The sequence below is a fragment of the Giraffa tippelskirchi genome, chromosome X (assembly GCF_054371585.1).
Source record: "Giraffa tippelskirchi isolate mGirTip1 chromosome X, T2T-mGirTip1v1.2.pri, whole genome shotgun sequence".
Classification (NCBI taxonomy): domain Eukaryota; kingdom Metazoa; phylum Chordata; class Mammalia; order Artiodactyla; family Giraffidae; genus Giraffa; species Giraffa tippelskirchi.
Window position 1 is genome coordinate 7,117,586 of NC_137289.1, and position 23,735 is coordinate 7,141,320.

Sequence of the window (23,735 nt, forward strand, 5' to 3'; positions counted from 1 at the left end):
TTTCCTTTCTTTGAATTCATATGTCTATAATCCTAGGAACTTCAAACCTTTCAGCAGTTGGCTAATTACTGCATAAACCTTTTCAAAATAACATTACTAATTATATTGTACGGTATAATGAGACAAACAAACATGCGGATTTGAAAATATAAATGCTCATTTTTAAAATTCAATGGGTCATGATTTTTAGGCAATTTTTGGCATATTTATTCCCAATTCTTTACCTCACATTCTATGAAAGTAAGTGGTATTAAGACTGTCTACATAATGAAAACCACATTATAATACAGAGAATCACTCAGCAGGATTTGTCTAAATGTAGAAATTTTCAGTAGCAGCCATCTGGCAAGCAGCAACATTGAAAGTGTATGGGGGATGTGCTATTTACATCATCTGTGTATCAGATGATCTACAATCTTAAAAAACATGATTTTATTAGTTGAAAGAAACATAGCCTTGTCATTTTCACACTGAGTTCTGAATTTTCTTAATTTGAGGTTACAAATTCAATCTGATAGGAAGAAAAAGAACATGAAAATACACTTCATCTGATTTGAACAGGCACTGCATTACAGTGTTTGAATCTTCCCCCTTGTCAAAGCTACATATACACTCAAGTATCATATCCCTACATAATACACAGATGTTTAACTGGCATATATATACAGATTAAACTTTATATAAAAACAGGTAAATATTAGAAGCTAAATTTGCACTTGAAACTACTATTCTTGGCACTCTACAACTGTAACAGGAATAATTCAGCCACTCACCTTCTCTCTCACCCTAGAGCCCCCACCTGCTTCCTTTTGTCCCAATCCACCTGATACTTTTGCTTTTCATCTCTATGTAAGTCTTAAATCTACCAGTGACACTTAATGAGGCTTCTGATCCCTATTAATGAGAATAAAAATAGGTCTTACATAACCTTGAGGACATAATGAATTTCAAAATACATCTTATATATAAGTTTAATAAGGCTATTGCTAGCAAATTCTTAGAAAGCTGTTTACTAATATTCTCTTCTCCCTATTGTATATGTGAACCAGTTCAAACTAGCTTCTCTGTTTACATTTGAATTCAGGTCAAGTAGAAGTAAACTACACATACAAAATAAGTAAACTACAGATTCAGTTATAGATTATTAAAGAGGCAAAGTTCAGCCACTCTTGCTAAGAAATGACAGGCATTTAAGGGGTCTATATTATTAGGGAGACTATATCTGAAAGTAATGACTTCTGTGGGAGAGCTCCCTTCCCACCTAACCCAAATTTTGTTCTCCCTTCAGAAATTTAGCTCAAATAGCATCTCCACCATGGAGCCCACCTGCTCTCTTCCATTCAACCTGATGCCCAATGCCTCAGAACTTTTACAAGTCACTGTCACCACTCATTTTAATCCTTAGTTATATTCCACCTTATATTGTTCTTAGTATGTCATGCTTGGGATTTATCTTAAGGTATATTTAAGTTCCTCAAAATGAAAATCCATCTGTTAAGACATTTCTGTATCCTAATATCTAGCATAAGCAGTGACTGAATATGGTCAATTGTAGAAAGCATGAAGTAGGCATTAAAAATGAAATGCATTTGTCTTTGGAAAGTGACTATCCTCTTTACATAAACTGCCTTCATCTCTCCCCTCTCCTCATACTACTTCTCATTTTTCATCCCTCCAACTCTTGCAGGTTGTTAGCTCCTTAGGTTGGGGCTTCCCTGGTGGCCTAGATGGTAAAGAATCCACCTGCAATGCAGGAGACCTAGGTTCGATCCCTGGGTTGGGAAGATAACGTGGAGGAGAGCATGGCAACCCACTCCAGTATTCTTGCCTGGAGAGTCTCCATGGACAGAGGAGCCTGGCTGGCTACAGTCCATGGGGTCACAAAGAGTTGGACACGACTGAGCTACTAAGTACAACATAGCTCTCCTTAGGTTGCTGGTGGTTGTTTAGTTGTGAAGTCATGTCTGACTCTTTGAGACCCTATGGAATGTAGCCTGCCAGGATTCTCTGTCCTTGGGATTCTCCAGGCAAGAATACTGGAGTGGGTAGCCACTCCCTTCTCCAGGGGGAATCTTCCCCACCGAGGGATCAAACCCGCCATCTCCTGCACCGGCAGGCAAGGATTCTTTACCACTGAGCCACCTGTAAATAAAAGGTACTGTCCAAACTACAAGGGTTGAGGAATGTCAAAACATCATCTGTTTTGGCTTTTGACTGAAGGCCAAAAATGGAGAGCTACAACAGCTTTTTCCAGAAGGAATGTATATTTAATGTATAGGAAAGGACTCAGCAGGAGGAGGACCTTAAAGAGTATCTTCCAATGCCTCAAAAGTTCTTCCAACAAAAAGCCCCAAATCATGTTACTGTAGATATGCATTTGACTGGCTGCGGGCCCCTCTGATTTAGATAAACAGCTGTGTTTGGCTTCTTTATTTTCTTTTTTTTTTTTTAAATAAATTTATTTATTTTAGTTGGGGGCTAATTACTTTACAATATTGTAATAGTTTTTGCCATACATTGATATGAATCAGCCATGGGTTTACATGTGTTCCCCTTCCTGGACCCCCCACCCACCTCCCTCCCCATCCCATCCTTCTGGATCATCCCATTGCCCCGGCCCCGAGCCCTTGTCACATGCATCGAACATGGAATGGTGCTCTGTTTCACATATGACAATACACATGTCTCAATGCCATTCTCCGAGAACGTCCCACCCTCCTCCCTCAGAGTCCATAAAATTGTTCCATGCATCTGTGTCTCTTATTCTGTCTCGCATATAGGGTTATCGTTTTCTAAACCACTATACATTGATTTTACTGCTGCATCTATTTCCCTTTTATGTGATCACTTATCTTACCTACTGCAATAGTTTATCTAAATCCTTATTCTTTTTTTTTTTTTTTTTATAAATTTATTTATTTTACTTGGGGGCTAATTACTTTACAATATTGTAATAGTTTTTGCCATACATTGACAAGAATCAGCCATGGGTTTACATGTGTTCCCCTTCCCGAACCCCCCACCCACCTCCCTCCCCCTCCCATCCCTCTGGATCATCCCATTGCCCCGGCCCTGAGCCCTTGTCACATGCATCGAACATGGAATGGTGCTCTGTTTCACATATGACAATACACATGTCTCAATGCCATTCTCCGAGAACGTCCCACCCTCCTCCCTCAGAGTCCATAAAATTGTTCCATGCATCTGTGTCTCTTATTCTGTCTCGCATATAGGGTTATCGTTTTCTAAACCACTATACATTGATTTTACTGCTGCATCTATTTCCCTTTTATGTGATCACTTATCTTACCTACTGCAATAGTTTATCTAAATCCTTATTCTTTGAAATAGAAAACAGAAAGTGAGTTAATGGGATAGCTCTAAAAAGACACCTTGCCCCCCAAAAGGAGGATTTATCAGGGTTTGGCCTTCATTTAAACTCCTTGTTTGGTGTCAAGGATAGGATCTTTGGTCAAACACAATGATTGCCCTTGCCTCTAAAATCAGCTTACCAGGAAAAGCTGCCAGTGCCCCATCCACCCTCAGCCATCCATTGTTCCTGAAACTTCAGCTAAACAGCAAGCTGAAACTGACACCTGCTCTGAGGCTGCAATGAACAACTCAGGATGACTGAAGGTACCTACTATTATTACACAAAATAGTAACATAAGTAAGTAAATAAATAAATCATACTAAACCAAAGTTTATGGTATTCAACATATATATATTATTCACATTGTTTAAGTCTCTCTCAAGAAGTTTGTTTATTATGTAAAAAGAAGAAAATATGTTCCTATCAAGGGATAATCCTCTGGAATTCATTTTAGAGAAAAATTCAGTGTAGTTTAACATTCCCATACCTTAGCAGAGGCACACTAGGAGGGACCATAACAGAGGTATTATACAAGGCAGAATATATCAGATACTCGAAATTGCTTGGCATAATCCTAGGTCTGATGCTGTAAGAGCAATATTGCATAGAAACCTGGAATGTTAGGTCTATGAATCAAGGCAGTTTGGAACTGGTCAAACAGGAGCTGGCAACAGTGAACGTCAACATTGTAGGTATCAGCGAACTACAGTGGACTGGAATGGGTGAATTTAACTGAGATGACCATTATATCTACTACTGTGGGCAAGAATCCCTTAGGAGAAATGGAGTAGCCATCATAGTCAACAAAAGAGTCCAAAATGCAGTACTTGGATGCAATCTCAAAAACAACATAATGATCTCTGTTCATTTCCAAAGCAAACCATTCAATATCACGGTAATCCAAGTCTATGCCCCAACAAGTAATGCTGAAGAAGCTGAAATTGAACAGTTCTATGAAGACCTACAAGACCTTTTATAAATAACACCCAAAAAAGATGTCATTTTCATTATAGGGGACTGGAATGCAAAAGTAGGAAGTCAAGAAACACCTGGATGAACAGGTAAATGTGGCCTTGGAGTACAGAATGAAGCAGGGCAAAGGTTAATAGGGTTTGCCAAGAGAATGCACTGGTCATAGCAAGCACCTTCTTCCAAAAACACAAGAGAAGACTCTATACATGGACATCACCAGATGGTCAACACTGAAATCAGACTGACTACATTCTTTGCAGCCAAAGATGAAGAAGCTCTATACAGTCAGCTAAAACAAGACCAGGAGCTGACTGTGGCTCAGATCATTAATTCCTTATTGCCAAATTCAGACTTAAATTGAAGGAAGTAGGTAAAACCGCTAGACCATTCAGGGATGACCTAAATCAAATCCCTTACGATTCTACAATGGAAGTGAGAAATAGAATTAAGGGACTAGATCTGATAGACAGAGCCTGATGAACTCTAGACGGAGGTTCATGGCATTGTCCAGGAGACAGGGATCAAGGCCATCCACAAGAAAAAGAAATGCAAAAAAGCAAAATTGCTCTCTGAGGAGGCCTTCAAATTGCTGTGAAAAGAAGAGAAGCAAAAAGCAAAGGAGAAAAGGAAAGATATAACCATTTTAATGCAGAGATCCAAAGAATAGCAAGGAGAGATAAGAAAGCCATCCTCAGTGATCCGTGCAAAGAAATAGAGGAAAACAATAGAATGGGAAAGACTAGAGATCTCTTCAAGAAAATTAAGAGATATCAAGGGAACATTTCATGGAAAGATGGGCTCAATAAAGGACAGAAATGGTATGGATCTAACAGAAGCAGAAGATATTAAGAAGAGGTGGCAAGTATACACAGAAGAACTATACAAAAAAAGATCTTCACAACCCAGATAATCACGATGCTGTGATCACTCACCTAGAGCCAGACATCCTGGAATGCAAAGTCAAGTGGGCCTTAGGAAGCATCACTATGAACAAAGCTAGTGGAGGTGATGGAATTCCTTCCAGTTGAGCTATTTTACATCCTAACAGATGTTGCTGTGGAAGTGCTGCACTCAATATGCCAGCAAATTTGGAAAACGCAGCAGTGGCCACAGGACTGGAAAAGGTCAGTTTTCATTCCAATCCCAAAGAAAGGCAACGCCAAAGAATTTTCAAACTATTGCACAATTGCACTCATCTCATACGCTAGTAAAGTAATGCTCAAACTTCTCCAAGCCAGGCTACAACAATACGTAAACCATGAACTTCCAGATGTTCAGACTGGTTTTAGAAAAGGCAGAGTAACTGGAGATCAAATTGCCAACATCCGTTGGATCATTGAAAAAGCAAGAGAGTTCCACAAAAACATCTATTTCTGCTTTATTGACTATGCCAAAGCCTTTGACTGTGTGGATCACAATAAACTGTGGAAAATTCTGAAAGCGATGGGAATACCAGATCATCTGACCTGCCTCTTGAGAAATCTGTGTGCAGGTCAGGAAGCAACAGTTAGAACTGGACATGGAACAACACACTGGTTCCAAATAGGAAAAGGAGCACGTCAAGGCTGTATATTGTCACCCTGCCTATTTAACTTATATGCAGAGTACATCATGAGAAATGCTGGGATGGAGGAAGCACAAGCTGGAATCAAGATTGCCGGGAAAAATATCAATAACCTCAGATATGCAGGTGACACCACCCTTATGGCAGAGAGTGAAGAAGAACTAAAGAGCCTCTTGATGAAAGTGAAAGAGGAGAGTGAAAAAGTTGGCTTAAAGCTCAACATTCAGAAAACTAAGATCATGGCATCCAGTCCCATCACTTGATGGCAAACAGATGGGGAAACAGTGGTAACAGCGATAGACTTTATTTTGGGGGGCTCCCAAATCACTGCAGATGGTGACTGCAGCCATGAAATTAAAAGACACTTACTACTTGGAAGAAAATTTATGACCAACTTAGACAGCATATTAAAAAGCAGAGACATTACTTTGCAACAAAGGTCCGTCTAGTCAAGGCTGTGGTTTTTCCAGTAGTCATGTATGGATGTGAGAGTTGGACGGTGAAGAAAGCTGAGTGCCGAAGAATTGATGCTTTTGAACTGTGGTGTTGGAGAAGACTCTCGAGAGTCCCTTGGACTGCAAGGAGATCCGAGCAGTCCATCCTAAAGGAGATCGGTCCTGAGTGTTCATTGGAAGGACTGATGTTGAAGGTGAAACTCCAATACTTTGGCCACCTGATGTGAAGAACTGACTCATCTGAAAAGACCCTGTTGCTGGGAAAGATTGAAGGCGGGAGAAGAAGGGGACGACAGAGGATGAGATGGTTGGATGGCGTCACTGACTCAATGGACAGGAGTTTGGGTAAACTCCAGGAGTTGGTGATGGACAGGGAGGCTGCAGTCCATGGGGTCGCAAAGAGTCAGGCATGACTGAGTGACTGAACAAAACTGAACTGAATCCTATCACCTATTTCTAAGAAATAATATTTCAGTTTTACTCATGGGTGTTCTTTTACATGAACTCAAGCTTTGAAGGGAAGATGAAAGGGTCAAAAATTCTATTCCTATCCCCATTCACCTGTGAAAAGTAACACAAGAAATAAGCCTAGGAATAGAGATAACTCACTCAGTATAGGAAACTAAGTAAAAACTGAGAAAAGAATTGACAGTCATATGCAAACTGGAAAAGCTGAAAGAAAGGCTGCGATCCAACAGTGTCTTCAAAGTGGTCTGAGAAAGTGATGAAAGCAATGAGAACATTCAAATCAATATAGAACTGCCTTCCAGGCTAGCCATCTCCATCCACTGTATTCTTTTATTTGTTCAAGTACTCATTTATTCAACAAAAATATATTAAGCATCCACTGTATCTGAGGCACTTTGCTATAAATTGAAAATACAATGAGGAATATAACAGATTCACCAGACTCAAGAAAAAGGTACACAAGAAAAGAAAAAATACACAATCTTTATGCAAGATAAGGTAACGTGTATAGTCTAAATCTTCCAGTGGAATCTAACTCGAATAAAAACATAAAAGACACTTAATCTTCAACAGGCACTTTATCAGAAAATTTAATAGGTACTTGTTCTCAGGGTTGAGCTAGTGGCAACCCTGCACTTGCACAAACCTGACAGTGAGTGCCTCACTCACTCCATCTTAGTCCTGGCCCTGCTCTCTGCACACACTCTGTCTCAGTAGGCGGGGAGCTATTAAAAAAAAAACAAACTTGCAAGCATCATGCCAATAGCCTACTGGGATTTTGATAAGAAATCTGATACGAATTGGCTTGAAGTCAGATCAAGGCTTTCAAACCCAACAGTAGATGACCATCTACTAGATGGAGACTAGCACTTCTGGGACTCCTTCTGATTTGCAGTTAACCACCTCTACTCCACATACCCTCAGGTCACTGATTTATTTTTCCTTTCAATTGGGATTTTGTTTTGTTTGATGAGGGAATGTACAAACTTGCACATGCAAGAGGATGTCTTAAATTGGTGGAAAAATAAAAATAGCATGCATGAAGAAATATTCTGGTAACTTAACTTTTTCCCAAGCTACCTTCTGTTAAGCAAAAGGGATCGAAACGTAATCCCTGTACTTTTGAAGCTATGAATGAATGTGTCGACACAAGGATACTCAAGTATACTCAGCAACTGGCAAATAAAAGTTGTTTGCCTACCTCCTCCAGCAAAGAGAGTAGCAATAAATGGGCAGACATCCCAGGAAGACCATGCTCATCGCACCAAACCCAAATATCCGGAACATCTGTGTAGGCTCTGGTGGTTTAATTATATCCTGTTACTTTTATGACTTAAGCAAGAGAAGCAAACATAAGCTCTTTCATAAAGTCTTTATAAAAAAAACACTATAAGTAAAATAGGGAGATATTCTTACATGGCAGGTAAGTATCATTGGTACTCTATAAGCAGCAGGAGTTCATGAAATGTTCTAGAAATACAACTAAAGGTTATAGTTTGTGTATTTTCTCCAATGGACATGACTTAGCAACTGAACAACAACCCCAAAGGAAGCCTTAGCAAACAATCCTATTTCTGTTAATATACTAGATTATTACTATTCAGACTATATATATTTCTTCCTGTGACCTAAGCATGTTTTTTCCTTGGCCAAATGTTACACATTGTAGAATACTCAGGGAGTGAATCAATCTATGAATAGCTAACTTGAGAAAGGAGTAGTTCCTTAAATGCTTATTTCTAAATATAAAACATTATATTAAATGAAAAATCAAGAATTTGCAGGTGATTAAGTATATTTTATTCTTATATTCATTTGGAAATGCATTCTAATATGATTGGGGGATTGTAAGTCATGGCTCAATTTTTCCCTCTACAAGAATCAAATGTTTTTCACACATAATATAAAGACTAAATCAATGAATGAATTATAACACCATGTGACACTGTTAAAACCGTAATACTATATTCACGATCAGGTTTAGGTTTCCATCATTAATACTAGATGCTCAGCAATTGAATGGGGCCTATATTAGCCTAAGACACTGTTTTGCATGCATCCTTTTAGTACCATTTGTTAGTGCTTAATCATATCAATCAAATATGTCCATCAAGGGACCAACTGGTAGTATGTCCCCACTATCCAAATAATGGAGCAAAAGCAGATGGTCTGGTGCTCAAAACATTGTAAAGAAAAAAAAATCTTAAGAGAAGAATCTAATTCAAAAACAAAATAACAAAGAAAAAACTGATAAACAGACTTAACAAGAAACATTCAATTCACTGTTACATACTGAGATGCTGAAGAAAAAGATAAATGAGAAGAATTCTACTCAGGAAGAGAAGGTGGGAAGAGAAAGTAAGCTAAGGCATGCCTGACTGGTATTGTCTCCCAGGCACATCGATGGTTACATCTTGTAATGCCTGGAATCTATGGGAGAAGATAGTGACTAAAACGATTTCAAACTGCAACAGCTGGGACTTCCCTGGTGGTCCAGTGATTAAGGGGCTTCCCCGTTGGATCAGCAGTAAAGAATCCACCTGTAAGGCAGGAGATGCGAGTTGGATCCTGGGTAGGGAAGATCCCTGGAGGAGGAAATGGCTACCCACTCCAGTATTCTTGCCGGGAAAATCCCATGGACAGAGGATCCTGGTGGGATCCAGTCCATAGGATCGCAAAAGGTCAGACACGACTGACTAAGCAACTGAGCCACCAGTGGTTAGGACTCCACGTTTCCAATGCAGGGCATGCAGATTTGATCCCTGGTTGGGAACTAAGACCCCACGTGCCACCTGGCCAAAAAATTAAAATAAAACAACAACAAAACCCCGCCATAGTCACACCTAAGGACTAAGCAGAAACAGCTCATGAATAGAGGTCTCCAGGCCTTTCTACAGATGGTAGTATTGCTCTAGGGCTGGGAGCCTCCTTTAAGGGTTAAGATAAGAGATCCAACTGTAAACATATGCCACTGTGACCTGTTTATTCAATTTTTAAAAACAGAAATATAATAAATGTAAAAGGATTAACTTACTGTCTCTCAGTGGGGCAAAACAGCTAACCGTAGCAGTCTTGAGGGAAGAGTAACAGCATTCGTATTTCAAACATGCATCCTTGTTAAGATCTCTCCCCTGATTGCAAGGCTTTAGCACCTGACCCTCCAATGGAATGCATGCTTTTAGAAACAAAATGCAAGAAAGAGAATTAAGCATGGTTAATAATCACTTCCCCTAAATTAAATAATTATGCAAGACAAAAACAAAGAAAAAACAAACAAGCTTGTACATTTAAAGAAAAGATTGAATGACATATACAAATAGTAATGAACGCTGAAAAAATAAAAGTTAAACTAAAAGTTATCACAAAGTTACTTAACATCACATTTCCAATTCTAGATGAACTCCAGAAAAATATAAATTATTAACAGATCATTGGTAAGGTAGTTTTAAAATGACTTTAAACATAAGTTGAGCAGTAGTGCTACAAATATAACACAGAAAGGGTTACATAGCTAGAACAGGCCAAATGTCTTTAAAACTAACACCCTGTTAAAAGAATACCACAGATAATCTCTTACTCAATTTTAGTAAGCTACAGAAATGTACTGAATTCATCAATGAAAATGAATGTAAGTAAAATTCACACCATTCACTGCTAGAAAATAAAGTGATATTATTGGCATTGACCTACTTTCTGTCAACACTTAATCATATTGGCACTGCAATATGTTTTAATATTTTTCCTTTTGGCCTTAAGTTACAACTCTAATTCTGAATAGGCAATAACTTATGGCATGAATACCAAGATTCATGCAACTACAATAAGTTCATATATAACTGAATCTGTAAGATTCACAAGCTCAAATAGCTGATTTTTTAAAACATCCTGCTTTATATGAGAAACAAATGACAACTAAACAGGCAGATATCAGATTTTTATTCAAAAAAAACCCTCTACAGTATGGCTTAAGGTCAGCATAGAATCAGTTCAATCTCCAATATTATCAACAACTACAGACTTAGAAAAGTAGTTAAGCGATGTTTTACAATCACTCTAAAGCACTTCATCATCAGCAAAAAACAACATAATGGTTATATTATTACCTCCTGGTATATTCTTATTATATTCCTCTTCTTTAAAGACTGACAATTTCTGAAGCTCAGGTAAAAATAATAACAGCTACCATTCATTAGTCACCTATTTTGGCCAGGTATCTTGCTTTACACACATTATTTCTAATCTTCACAACAAACTCTCAAAATTGGTTTTACAATCTCCAGCTTTAAAATTAAGAAATAAAGAATTGGAGTAACTTGTGCAAGGTCACAAATTTAATACATTATCGGTTGGCCTGGATACTCATTTCCCAAACATTTTAGACATGTGAGAGATAAGCCTACTTTGCTGTTATACTCTAAGCAAGTTGTTCCTCAATCTTGCCAGGCCGTCCTCCCCAGGATGCACTGCATCTGGAATACCATGTTCAGTCCTGGACATCACACACTCAAGAAAGAGTGACAACTGTCAGGGTCTGGTCAGAGAGCTGATGAATTTCTTGTGTGCTGAGTTCCTCACTACTGGTATTGTTCAAAGACCACTTTCCGGGAATGAAAATCATACAAGAAAAGATTTTAAATCATAGAAGAGACTGTGCTAGATTATCTGTAAGGTCCCTTCTAATGCTGGGATTCTGTTATTTTATATATAAATTAGTATCTGGAGTTTATGCCAGATACTAAAATTAGCTTTCAGATTCAAATCACTAATTTTGAATAATAAAAAGGTAGAACAATTTTTATCAGCTTTAAGTATATGATTTTGTCCAAAGGGAGAAGGATTGTGGGACCTCTCAAGGTTCCCTGTCTCAACAGTATCATTTAAATCTGCAAGAGATGTATCTATTACTGCGCGTGCATGCTAAGTTGCTTCTGCCGTGTCTGACTCTGTGACCCCATGGACTACAGCCTGCCAGGCTCCTCTGTCCATGGGATCCTCCAGGCAGGAGTGGGTTGCTATGCCTACTAAAAACAGTCTAACAATGAGATGACAGTCTTTTTGCTAGTGCTTAAGTGGGACGGATATTCATTTTTAAGTACATAGGAGAAGAAATAAATTGGCTAAAAGTACTTCATATTTTATGAACTTATAGTTTTTCTTTTTTGAGAATAATCTATGTACATTTTATAAGTATTAATATTTAATCACTGTTGAAAGATGTGAATCAACCTGTGCTGTGCTTGTCTCTCATTTGTGTCTGATTCTTTGCGACCCCATGGACCATAGCCCGCCAGGCTCCTCTGTCCATGGATTTCTCCAGGCAAGAATACTAGACTGGGTTGACATGCTCTCCTCCAGGGGATCTTTCCAACCCAGGGCTCAAACCCAGGTCTCTCATATTGCAGGTGGATTTTTTACTGCCTTAGCCAGCAGGGAAGCCCTGAATCAACTTAAGTAAGATATTTCTCTTAAAATGGGGCAGTTTGATTTTACTGGGCAAAAACATCAATTCATAAATTGGTTTTCACTCAACTTACTGCACTAGGTTGGAGGAGTATTTCATAAATGCAGATATCTTATTTAGACTATTTTTAAAGGTGGCTTCAGTGTTTGTATAATGTACTTATTATAGGTAGCCTGGGATAGTTTACATCTGCTATCTCCTTGAGCTCTAAAGCATGAATCATCATTTGTTGTTTATAACCAACTTCAACACTCATTAAACTATTATCTTAGCTTCACAACAAACCACCTTATCAGACTTCTCTTTCTCCAATCAATTTAACCACAGAAGTATTTTTAAACAAATTATTTGAGTTTGTTTATTTTGCTATTCTTAATCGTAGTAGGTGTTATAATGCTTGTTTTGAACTTTAAATCTCTACAGAGAAACATGAAGAGATTTATGCAAAGTCACAGAAGAATTCAGTGGTAGAGTCTGGAATTAAACAACAGATACAAGTTTGTGCTTATATCTGTATATCAAATTTTGTTAGAATAAACTCTGCACGATTTTTAATAAAAGCTTCATCTTTGTAATTCACATATGTCAATTTATTTGAACTTTCTCCTTGAAAGGGCACCACATGCTGTACAAAATGAAATGAGTTTATTTGTGGTTAATCTCAGGAGCCATCATGTGCTTGATAAACATATTATACACAGAGCCACAAAAAGACAAAGATAATGTGATTTGAAGCCTGAACTTTTTATCATTAAAACAGATGGGGAAACATCTGGTATATTCCATAATATTAGAGCTACACAGTAACCTGATTAATGCCACAGAAGACACTGCTTTCACAAAACTGGATCAGTGACTAAATTTCAAGCAATGCCATTAAGGTAAATTGAGGTTTAGAAATTTGTAAAGGAAAAGTATTATATAAAGAGTAACAAGCATTTATGGAATGCCTTAAAATACTGTCTCAATTTATCTTCACAATTATTTCTGATAAGCATTTTCATTTTAAAGATGAAGACATTGAGGTTCAGAGGTTATCTTGCCTAAGGCAAAGGGCAGAGTCAGGATTAAAACTCAGGTGTATCTCACTCCAATACCAATAGACCACACTGCCTCCTAAACATTTAACTACTGTTTTCAAAACAAGGATGCTGGGAGGAATAAAATAAAACAGGAACTTACTTGTTGGAAAGAAAAATCTTATCAGAGATCCAGAGGCAGAAGTTTCATTCAGAGATTGTCCATCAGAATTTTCACTGCTCAACAGGATATAGTTATTCGCAGATACAGAATCCATAAATCCTTAAGAAAAGTGAAATTATTAACCCCAACATAAAGTTATCACCTTCCTTGACCCTTTAAAAGTAATTATCTTTGCTTAAATTAAATATGGAAAGTCTAAGAACTAACCGACATTGTATTTAAAACTTATAGCAGCTAGGTACAATTTATAATCAGAATACGTTTTTGCTGTGAAACTAAAAAACTGAGTATTAAGTTGAAATAAATTAATTAAAAAAAAGATTTTAAAATGTTTAAACTATAGGCCGGAACATGCCATTGTTGAACTGTCAACTACAATAGTGAATTTGCCTCTGGTAGTCTTGACATTTGGTGTGAAAGTCGCTCAGTCATGTCCTACTCTTTGCGACCGCATGGACTGTAGCCTGCCAGGCTCCTCTGTCTGTGGAATTCTCCAGGCAAGAGTACTGGAGTGGGTAGCTGTTCCCTTCTCCAGGGGATCCTCCCAACCCAGGGATCCAACCCAGGTCTTCTGCACTGCAGGTGCATTCTTTACCATCTGAGCCAGAAGGGAAGCCCAGGAGTACTGGAGTGGGTAGCCTCCGCTTGTGGAGGATCTTCTAGACCCAGGAATCGAACTGCAGTCTCCTGCATTGCAGGCGGATTCTTTACCAGTTGAGCTTTCAGGGAAGTCCTTGACATTCAGAGGCCCAATCAATTAACAACTTGGAAACAGTATGTATTCCAATTAAATTAGACCCCATCACAGAAACTCTTGGCAAATATGTTGGCTTCTTTATTTACTGTTTTAAAAAAAAATCAAGGTTTTAGACACTGTAAACATTATCTCCTTCCTCACCACTTCAGAACAATCTGGTTTTAGTTTTATTTGCATGATCCCCTCCTATATAAGGGGAGAGGATATCCATCCTCATTCCCATAATAAGGATTTGTCCATATCATTAAGTATTTTCCAACACTATCATTAATAACTTAACAGCATTCCATTATACAACTCTATTATAAACGAGTTGATAATTTCTCCCATACAAAGACATTTAGGTTTTTTTTTTTTTTTTTTACAATTTATTGATATTAAAAAGAACACTGGCGAAGGGCATGGCAAACCACTTCAGTTTTCTTACCTTGAGAACACCATTAACAGTATGAAAAGGCAAAAAGATAGGACACTGAAAGAGGAACTCCCCAGGTCGATAGATGACCAATATGCTACTGAAGATCAGTGGAGAAATAATTCCAGAAACAATGAAGAGATGGAGCCAAAGCAAAAACAACACCCAGCTGTGAATCGGACTGGTGATGGAAGCAAGGTCCGATGCTGTAAAGAGCAATATTGCATAGGAACCTGGAATGTTAGGTCCATGAATCAAGGCAAATTGGAAGTGGTCAAACAGGAGATGGCAAGAGTGAACATTGACACTTTAGGAATCGGCAAACTAAAATGGACTGGAATGGGTGAATTTAACTCAGATGACCATTATATCTACTACTATGGGCAAGAATCCCTTAGGAGAAATGGAGTAGCCATCATAGTCAACAAAAGAGTCCAAAATGCAGTATTTGGACGCAATCTCAAAAATGATAGAATGATCTCTGTTCGTTTCCAAGGCAAACCACTCAATATCATGGTAAGCCAAGTCTATGCCCCAACCAGTAGTGCTGAAGAAGCTGAAGTTGAACAGTTCTATGAAGACCTACAAGACCTTTTAGAACTAACACCCCAAAAAAGATATCCTTTTCATTATAGGGGACTGGAATGCAAAAGTAGGAAGTTAAGAAACACCTGGAGGAACAGGAAAATTTGGCCTTGGAGTACAGAATGAAGCAGGGCAAACACCAATCGAGTTTTGCCAAGAGAACGCACTGGTCATGGCAAACTCCCTCTTCCAACAACATAAGAGAAGACTCTATACATGGACATCACCAGATGGTCAACACTGAAATCAGATTGATTATATACTTTGCAGCCAAAGATGGAGAAGCTCTATACAGTCAGCAAAAACAAGACCTGGAGCTGACTGTGGCTCAGATCATGAACTCCTTATTGCCAAATTCAGATTTAAATTGAAGAAAGTAGGGAAAACCACTAGCCCATTCAGGGATGACCTAAATCAATCCCTTACGAGTATACAGTGGAAGTGGGAAATATATTTAAGGGACTAGATCTGATAGAGTGCCTGATGAACTATTCACGGAGGTTTGTGACACTGTACAGGAGACAGGGATCAAAACCATCCACAAGAAAAAGAAATGCAAAAAAGCAAAATGGCTCTCTGAGGAGGCCTTACTAATCACTGTGAAAATAAGAGAAGCGAAAAACAAAGGAGACAAGGAAAGGTATTCCCATCTGAATGCCGAGTTCCAAAGAATAGCAAAGAGAGTTAAGAAAGCCTTCCTCAGAGATCTGTGCAAAGAAATAGAGGAAAACAACAGAATGGGAAAGATTAGAGATCTCGTCAAGAAAATTAGAGATACCAAGGGAACATTTCATGCAAAGATGCACCCAATAAAGAGCAGAAATGGTATGGACCTAATAGAAGCAGAAGATATTAAGAAAAGATTGCAAGAATACACAGAAGAACTATACAAAAAAAGAACTTCACGACTCAGATAATCACGATGCTGTGATCACTAACCTAGAGCCAGACATCCTGGAATGCGAAGTCAAGTGGGCCTTAGGAAGCATCACTATGAACAAAACTAGTGGAGGTGATGGAATTCCAGTTGAGCTATTTCAAATCCTAAAAGATGATGCTGTGAGAGTGCTGCACTCAATATGCCAGCACATTTGGAAAACGCAGCAGTGGCCACGGGACTGGAAATGGTCAGTTTTCATTCCAATCCCAAAGAAAGGCAATGCCAAAGAATGTTCAAACTATTGCACAGTTGCACTCATCTCACATGCTAGTAAAATAATGCTCAAAATTCTCCAAGCCAGGCATCAACAATACTTGAACTGTGAACTTCCAGATGTTCAGGCTGGTTTAGAAAGGCAGAAGAACCAGACTGTAGGAGACAGGTAGAATAAAATAAATGCATGCCCTGGTAAGGGCCGTGAAAGAAATTTATAATTATTGATAAACTGGATGCTATAAGGCATGAGACTCTTGGAACAAGTCCAGAGGGAAGAATTCAGTCTTAAACACAAGATATGATCCTAGGGTCAGAAAAACGACCCCAGACTGTTTCTCAACTGGTGTCTCAGAGTCACATGTTTTACGTATCTGGTGGAAAATCTATACATAAAAATATTAGTCTTAGTTACTGATTTGTTATTGATTAATGTTTCTTACTCAATGGTTAATGATCATTTTGTTCTTTGGCCCTGAAGGCCACATGAGTTATAGTTTAACTCCCCGCATATTCTTTCACTCACAGCTGAAAGTAAGATAAAGCTGGCTTGGATTCAGTTTCGGCACCTTAACCTTGGAGCAGTGTTGATCCCCTGATCCTCGCTTTTCACTGAATTCTTGTGTCTTGTTTCTCATTCTCTCGCCGTATCCCACTTTTGGAAACCCTGCTTGTTGAGCTGGTCTCGACAAGTGGTGCCCAAACAGGGACCCAAAAGTGAATCCAGCCTGCGAGGCTTGCTCCTAGCGGCGGCGAACACAGGGAAGTAAGGCCAGCTTGGCGGATGAGGAAAGTACTTGCTAAGTACACCCCTGTGGATTTGTCAATCAGGGTAACAATGGGACAAAATCCTTCTAAGCATAGTGACTATATGCAAGTGTTAAAAACTTTGTTAAAAAGTTTGGGGGGTGAGATATCTCACTCTTCTTTTAAAGAATTGTTTTCTGCCATTTAAAAATATTGCTACTGGCTAGATCCAGATAAAGGGACTTTGAGGCATGAGGAATGGCAAGAAGTAATGCGCTGCCTGCATCATGCCTACCAACGTGGCGAAAAGATTCCTTTGTCTGTATGGTCACTAGGGAATCTTATTAGCACAGCTTTAGGACCTCTGCAATCCAAAACATCAGATTCAGGGGATTCTGTAGAACAAATACAAGAATAAATGGAGGAAATGAAATTATATAACATAGGTGATGAGGACGATAAACAATCAATAAAAATGAAAAATAAGAGCCAAAAGAATGATAGAAGTCAAGAATAGATCTTTCTCACTCGACCAACTGCACCTTTGGTCAAGCCCCCTCCTTTCAATCCTGAAACCCCTTGGGATGATGGATTTGCTTTTAAACCACAGATAACTGTGCCTAATAAAATGAAGCCTTTACAAAAGGGAGTTTGTATAGCACAACTGCAGGGGGATGAAGACACTTTAGTTCTCCCTGTGGCTATAACTCAAATCCCACCAGATCCTCAATTCCCACAAGGAGGAATGCATTATGATTATAATGCCATACCATTTTAAACTATAAAGGAGATAAAACAGGCATGTACCCAATATGGAACTAATTCTCCTTATACCATGGGACTAATTGAGGGACTTTCACAAGCTGAATGGTTAATTTCTTATGACTGGGTAATGATAGCCAGAACTTGCCTATCCACCTCAGAATTTTTACAATTCAGGACCCGGTGGCAAGATGAGGCAAATCAACAAGCTCGCAGAAATGTGACAGCCAACGCACCAGTTGATAGAACACTTGATCAATTAATGGGTAGCAGGGCACATTTTGGCATTCAAGCTCAGTTACAATTTGATGATCAATTACTCACTCAAATGAGAATGATATGTTTAAAAGTCTGGAAGAGAATAAATCCACTCAGACAAGCCTCGGTTTCATTTACCCAAATTAAACAATCAAATGGGGAACCTTATGTAGATTTTATTGCCAGGCTACGTCAAAATTTAAATAAAACACTCTCACAACCTGGTTTGAGAGATTTGCTGATGCAAGTTCCTGCTTATGACAATGCTAACTCAGAATGTAAAAAGGTGATTCAGCCTCTCAAAGCACAGGGTGCCCCTCTAGAAGAAGTCTGCCAGGACACTGGGTCAGAACCATATAAAATGCAACTTCTGGCTCACGCATTGACTAAAGCTAATAAAAAGACAGATATGAGATGTCACCAATGTGGAAAATTAGGACACATTAAAATAGACTGTAAAGGAAGAAGAAGGTAGTCAGTTGATAAATTATACTATTGGCTCCAATGCCACTCCTATTTGTATTGGTTTTGGAAGTGTATGTCTTAAAACAGGATATCAAAAATGGCTGTCAGTTGTCAAAGAATCAAATGATGATAAGACTTCCCTCTTTCTGTTAACTGTTCTTACTTTTTTAGAAAAAGAGGAAACTTCCAGTATGATGAATGCACCTAACCTTCCTGATTGTGTTGCTGAAATCAGCCATGGTATTGAAAATTTAGAGAAGAGCTAACACCTATCCTACTCAAACTCTTCCAGAAAATTGCAGAAGATGGTAAACTTCCAAACTCATTCTATGAGGCCACCATCACCCTAATTCCAAAACCAGACAAAGATGTCACAAAAAAGGAAAACTACAGGCCAATATCACTGATGAACATAGATGCAAAAATCCTTAATAAAATTCTAGCAAACAGAATCCAACATCATATTAAAAAGACCATACATCATGACCAAGTGGGCTTTATCCCAGGAATGCAAGGTTTTTTTAACATCCGCAAATCAATCAATGTAATACACCACATTAACAAATTGAAAGAAAAAAACCATATGGTTATCTCAATAGATGCAGAAAAAGCCTTTGACAAAATTCAGCATCCATTTATGATTAAAACCCTCCAGAAAGCAGGAATAGAAGGAACATATCTCAACATAATAAAAGCTATATATGACAAACCCACAGCAAACATTATCCTCAATGGTGAAAAATTGAAAGCATTTCCCCTAAAGTCAGGAACAAGGCAAGGATGCCCACTTTCACCACTACTATTCAACATAGTTTTGGAAGTTTTGGCCACAGCAATCAGAGCTGAAAAAGAAATAAAAGGAATACAGATAGGAAAAGAAGAAGTAAAACTCTCACTGTTTGCAGGTGACATGATCCTCTACATAGAAAACCCTAAAGACTCTACTAGAAAATTACTAGAGTTAATCAATGAATATAGTAAAGTTGCAGGATATAAAATTAACACACAGAAATCCCTTGCATTCCTATACTCCAATATTGAGAAAACAGAAAGAGAAATTAAGGAAACAATACCATTCACCATTGCATCAAAAAGAATAAAATACTTAGGAATATATCTACCTAAAGAAACAAAAGACTTATATATAGAAAACTATAAAACACTGAAAATTGGTTATGATGGAAATTATGTAAAGGATCAGAAGGTCACTTATTATTAAAGGTTACAGAAGGCTCCATTATAAACTGGGGACCCCGAAGAACCCCTAAACTTATAGAATCTAAAGTGTCTTCCCCATGGGTATATAATGATAAGACAATTAGTACTTATGGTAGTAAACCCCTCATATGATGGGTAGGATTAGCTCCCCTTGTGCCTCGTTTAGCTCATTATCCTATTCATGATGAAATATGGAAAATACCCATGACATTAAAAGAACTAATTGCTCAGAAGGGATGATATACTGAATATATTTTAAATGACCCAAAAGCTACCTTTAATTTTACAAAAAAACTCTACCCACACTATTCAGACTTGTGTAATAAGTCCTCTTGTTTTTATGATTGGACCAGCAAAATATGATCTCAATTTGGGATTAGTAACATGTCTTAACTGTTCATTTTTATACATGTATAAATAATATCATTCCCTTTAATGAAAGTTGACAGAGCATTTACATTCTTATAAACCAGAACTGGCATATGGGTTCCAATTGATTTACAACAACCTTGGCAAGAAAGCCCTATATTATATGTTATTGAAGAAATATTGAAAAATCTTAAACGTGTTAAATGTTTCCTGGGATTGCTAATTGCTGCCATCTTAGGCATTATAGCTATACCCACTATGGCAGCCATAGCCAGAATGGCTCTTCATAAATCTATACAAGCAGTTCATTTTATACAAGAATGGCATAAAGATGCCAACATCCTTTGGACCACTCAACAAAAAATTGATGGAAAGTTGGCCTCCCAAGAGGCCGACCTTCAACAATCTGTTATTTTATTAGGAAATCAACTAGTCAGTTTACAAAAACAGGTGAGACTAAGATGTGACTGGACCTATACTTCCTTTTGTGTAATGGCTTTCAAATATAAGAAGACACAATTCAACTGGGATAAAGTTAAACAACACCTACTGAACCAAGGTAATATTTCTGTAGATATGCAAGATCTACAACAAGATATATTAAAAGCTTTTAATAAACATCTTGATGTAATTTCTGGATCAGATTCTCTTGATACTGTTGCTGATAATCTTTCTTCTCTTAATTCCTTAAAACAGATCAAAACATTTGGATACGGAATTGCTCTGGTTATGGGAGTGCTAATAATTAAGTGTTTGTGTTTCTGTACAGTCTGAAGAAGGATCATGAGACAATGAAGCCAACAACAGCAACTAGCATTTCTCACCATTTTTCATCACGTGCAAAATCAAAATGGGGGAGATGTAGGAGACAGGAAGAATAAAAGAAAAGCATGTCCTAGTAAGGGCCCCAAAAGAAATTTATAATTACTGATAAACTGGATGCTATAAGGCATGAGACTTGCTATAAGGCATGAGACTCTTGGAACAAGTCCAGAGGGAAGAGTTCATAGTTTTGAACACAAGATATGATCCTGGGGTCGGAAAAACGACCCCAGACTGTTTCTCAACTGGTGTCTCAGACTCACATGTTTTATGTATCTGGTGGAAAATCATATACGTAAGAATATTAGTCTTAGTTAATGATTTGTTATTGAGTACTGTTTCTTAGTTACTCAATGGTTAATGACCATTTTGTTCTTTGGCCCTGAAGGCCACATGAGTTATAGCTTAACTCCCTGCATATTCTTTCATTCACGGCTGAAAGTATAATAAAGCTGGCTTAGATTCAGTTTCAGCACCTTCACCTTGGAAAGGTTTTGGTCCCCTGATCCTCACTTTTCACTGAATTCTTGTGTCTTGTTTCTCATTCTCTCACCGTATCACACTTTCAGAAATCGTGCTTGTCGAGCCAGTCTCAACACCAGAGATCAAATTGCCAACATCCGCTGGATCATCAAAAAAGCAAGAGAGTTTCAGAAAATCATCTACTTCTGCTTTGTTGACTATGCCAAAGCCTTTGATTGTGTGGATCACAATAAACTGTGGAAAATTCTGAAAGAGATGGGAATACCAGACCACCTGACCTGCCTCTTGAGAAATCTGTATGCAGGTCAGGAAGCAACAGTTAGAACTAGACATGGAACAGCAGACCGGTTCCAAATAGGAAAAGGAGTACATCAAGGCTATATATTGTCACCCTGCTTATTTAACTTATATGCAGAGTAAATCATGAGAAATGTTGGGCTGGAGGAAGCACAAGCTGGAATCAAGATTGCCGGGAAAAATATCAATAACCTCAGATATGCAGATGACACCACCCTTATGGCAGAAAGTGAAGAAGAACTAAAGAGCCTCTTGATGAAAGTGAAAGAGGGGAGTGAAAAAGTTGGAACAAAGCTCAACATTCAGAAAACTAAGATCATGGCATCTGGTCCCATCACTTCATGGCAAATAGATGGGGAAACAGTGGAAACAGTGGTAGACTTTATTTTTGGGGGGCTCACAAATCACTGCAGATGGTGACTGCAGCCATGAAATTAAAAGACGCTTACTCCTTGGAAGGAAGGTTATGGCCAACCTAGACAGCATATTAAAAAGCAGAGGCATTACTTTGCCAACAAAGGTTCGTCTAGCCAAGACTATGGTTTTTCCAGTAGTCATGTATGGATGTGAGAGCTGGACTATAAAGAAAGCTGAGCACCGAAGAATTGATGCTTTTGAACTGTGGTGTTGGAGAAGACTTTTGAGAGTCCCTTGGACTGCAAGGAGATCCAACCAGTCCATCCTAAAGGAGATCAGTCCTGAGTGTTCATTGGAAGGACTGATGCTGAAGCTGAAATTCCAATATTTTGGCCACCTCATGCGAAGATCTGACTCACTGGAAAAGACCCTGATGCTGGGAAAGATTGAAGGCGGGAAGAGAAGGGGATGACAGAGCATGAGATGGCTGGATGGCATCACCGACTCGATGGACAAGGGTTTGGGTAGACTCCAGGAGTTGGTGATGGACAGGGAGGCCTGGCATGCTGCAGTCCATGGGGTTGCAAAGAGTCGGACATGACTGAGCAGCTGAACTGAGAGAACACTGCCTAATAGATACAGAGAATAGATACAGAGAATAGACTGGTGGCTACAGATGGGGTGGGGTGGGCGAATTGGGTAAAGTGCGTCAAAAAGGACCAACTTTCAGTTGTCAAGTAAATAAGTCCTGAGATAATGTACTGCATATCTGAAAGTTGCCAAGAGAGTAAATCTTAAAAGTTCTCATCAAAAGAAAAAAAAAAAATTTGTAACTGTGTATGGTGACAGATGTTAACTAGACTTACTGTGGTGATTTCACTATATACAAAAAATTAAATCATTATGCTGTACTGTTGCTGCTGCTGCTAAGTCGCTTCAGTCGTGTCCGACTCTGTGCGATCCCATAGATGGCAGCCCACCAGGCTCCGCCATCCCTAGGATTCTCCAGGCAAGAATACTGTAGTGGGTTGCCATTTCCTTCTCCAGTGCATGAAAGTGAAAAGTGAAAGTGAAGTCGCTCAGTCGTGTCCAACTCCTGGCGACCCCATGGACTGTAGCCTACCAGGCTCCTCCATCCATGGGATTTTCCAGGCAAGAGTACTGGAGTGGGGTGCCATTGCCTTCTCCGTTATGCTGTACACCTGAAACTAATATAATGTTAGATGTCAATTATACCTTGATAAAAAAAAGAAAAAGAAAAAAATAAAGAACTCTGCCATGTAATGATTACCATTGGAGCTATATACTTGCAGATATTTATAAAAAATTCCTTAGGGTAAATTCTTAAGGAATGGCTCTTGACCTTGGCCACACTACCTTCCAGTAAGACTGCTGCAAAGTATACATCTACCAGCAGTGCAGGCAAGTGCCAACATTCTTGGACCTTCACCTTTTTGTTGCTGTTTGTCAGTTTGATGGCCAAACTAATGGTATTACTTCTTTTAATCTGCACCTTTAGTCATCAGTGAGCTGATCTCTTTCATATATTTG

General features: G+C 38.6%; 1 protein-coding gene across 1 annotated transcript in view; it reads right to left on the reverse strand.

The window, feature by feature from the left end:
- FMR1NB (FMR1 neighbor) overlaps nt 1-23,735 on the reverse strand; it is a 54,761-nt gene that overhangs the window by 8,620 nt on the left and 22,406 nt on the right. Inside the window, exons 2-4 of the mRNA XM_081563799.1 lie at nt 13,476-13,595; nt 9,867-10,007; nt 8,034-8,130 (exon numbers count right to left, since the gene is read on the reverse strand). Coding sequence (XP_081419925.1) covers nt 8,034-8,130; nt 9,867-10,007; nt 13,476-13,595 — 358 coding nt within the window. The remainder of the gene's footprint in view (nt 1-8,033; nt 8,131-9,866; nt 10,008-13,475; nt 13,596-23,735) is intronic.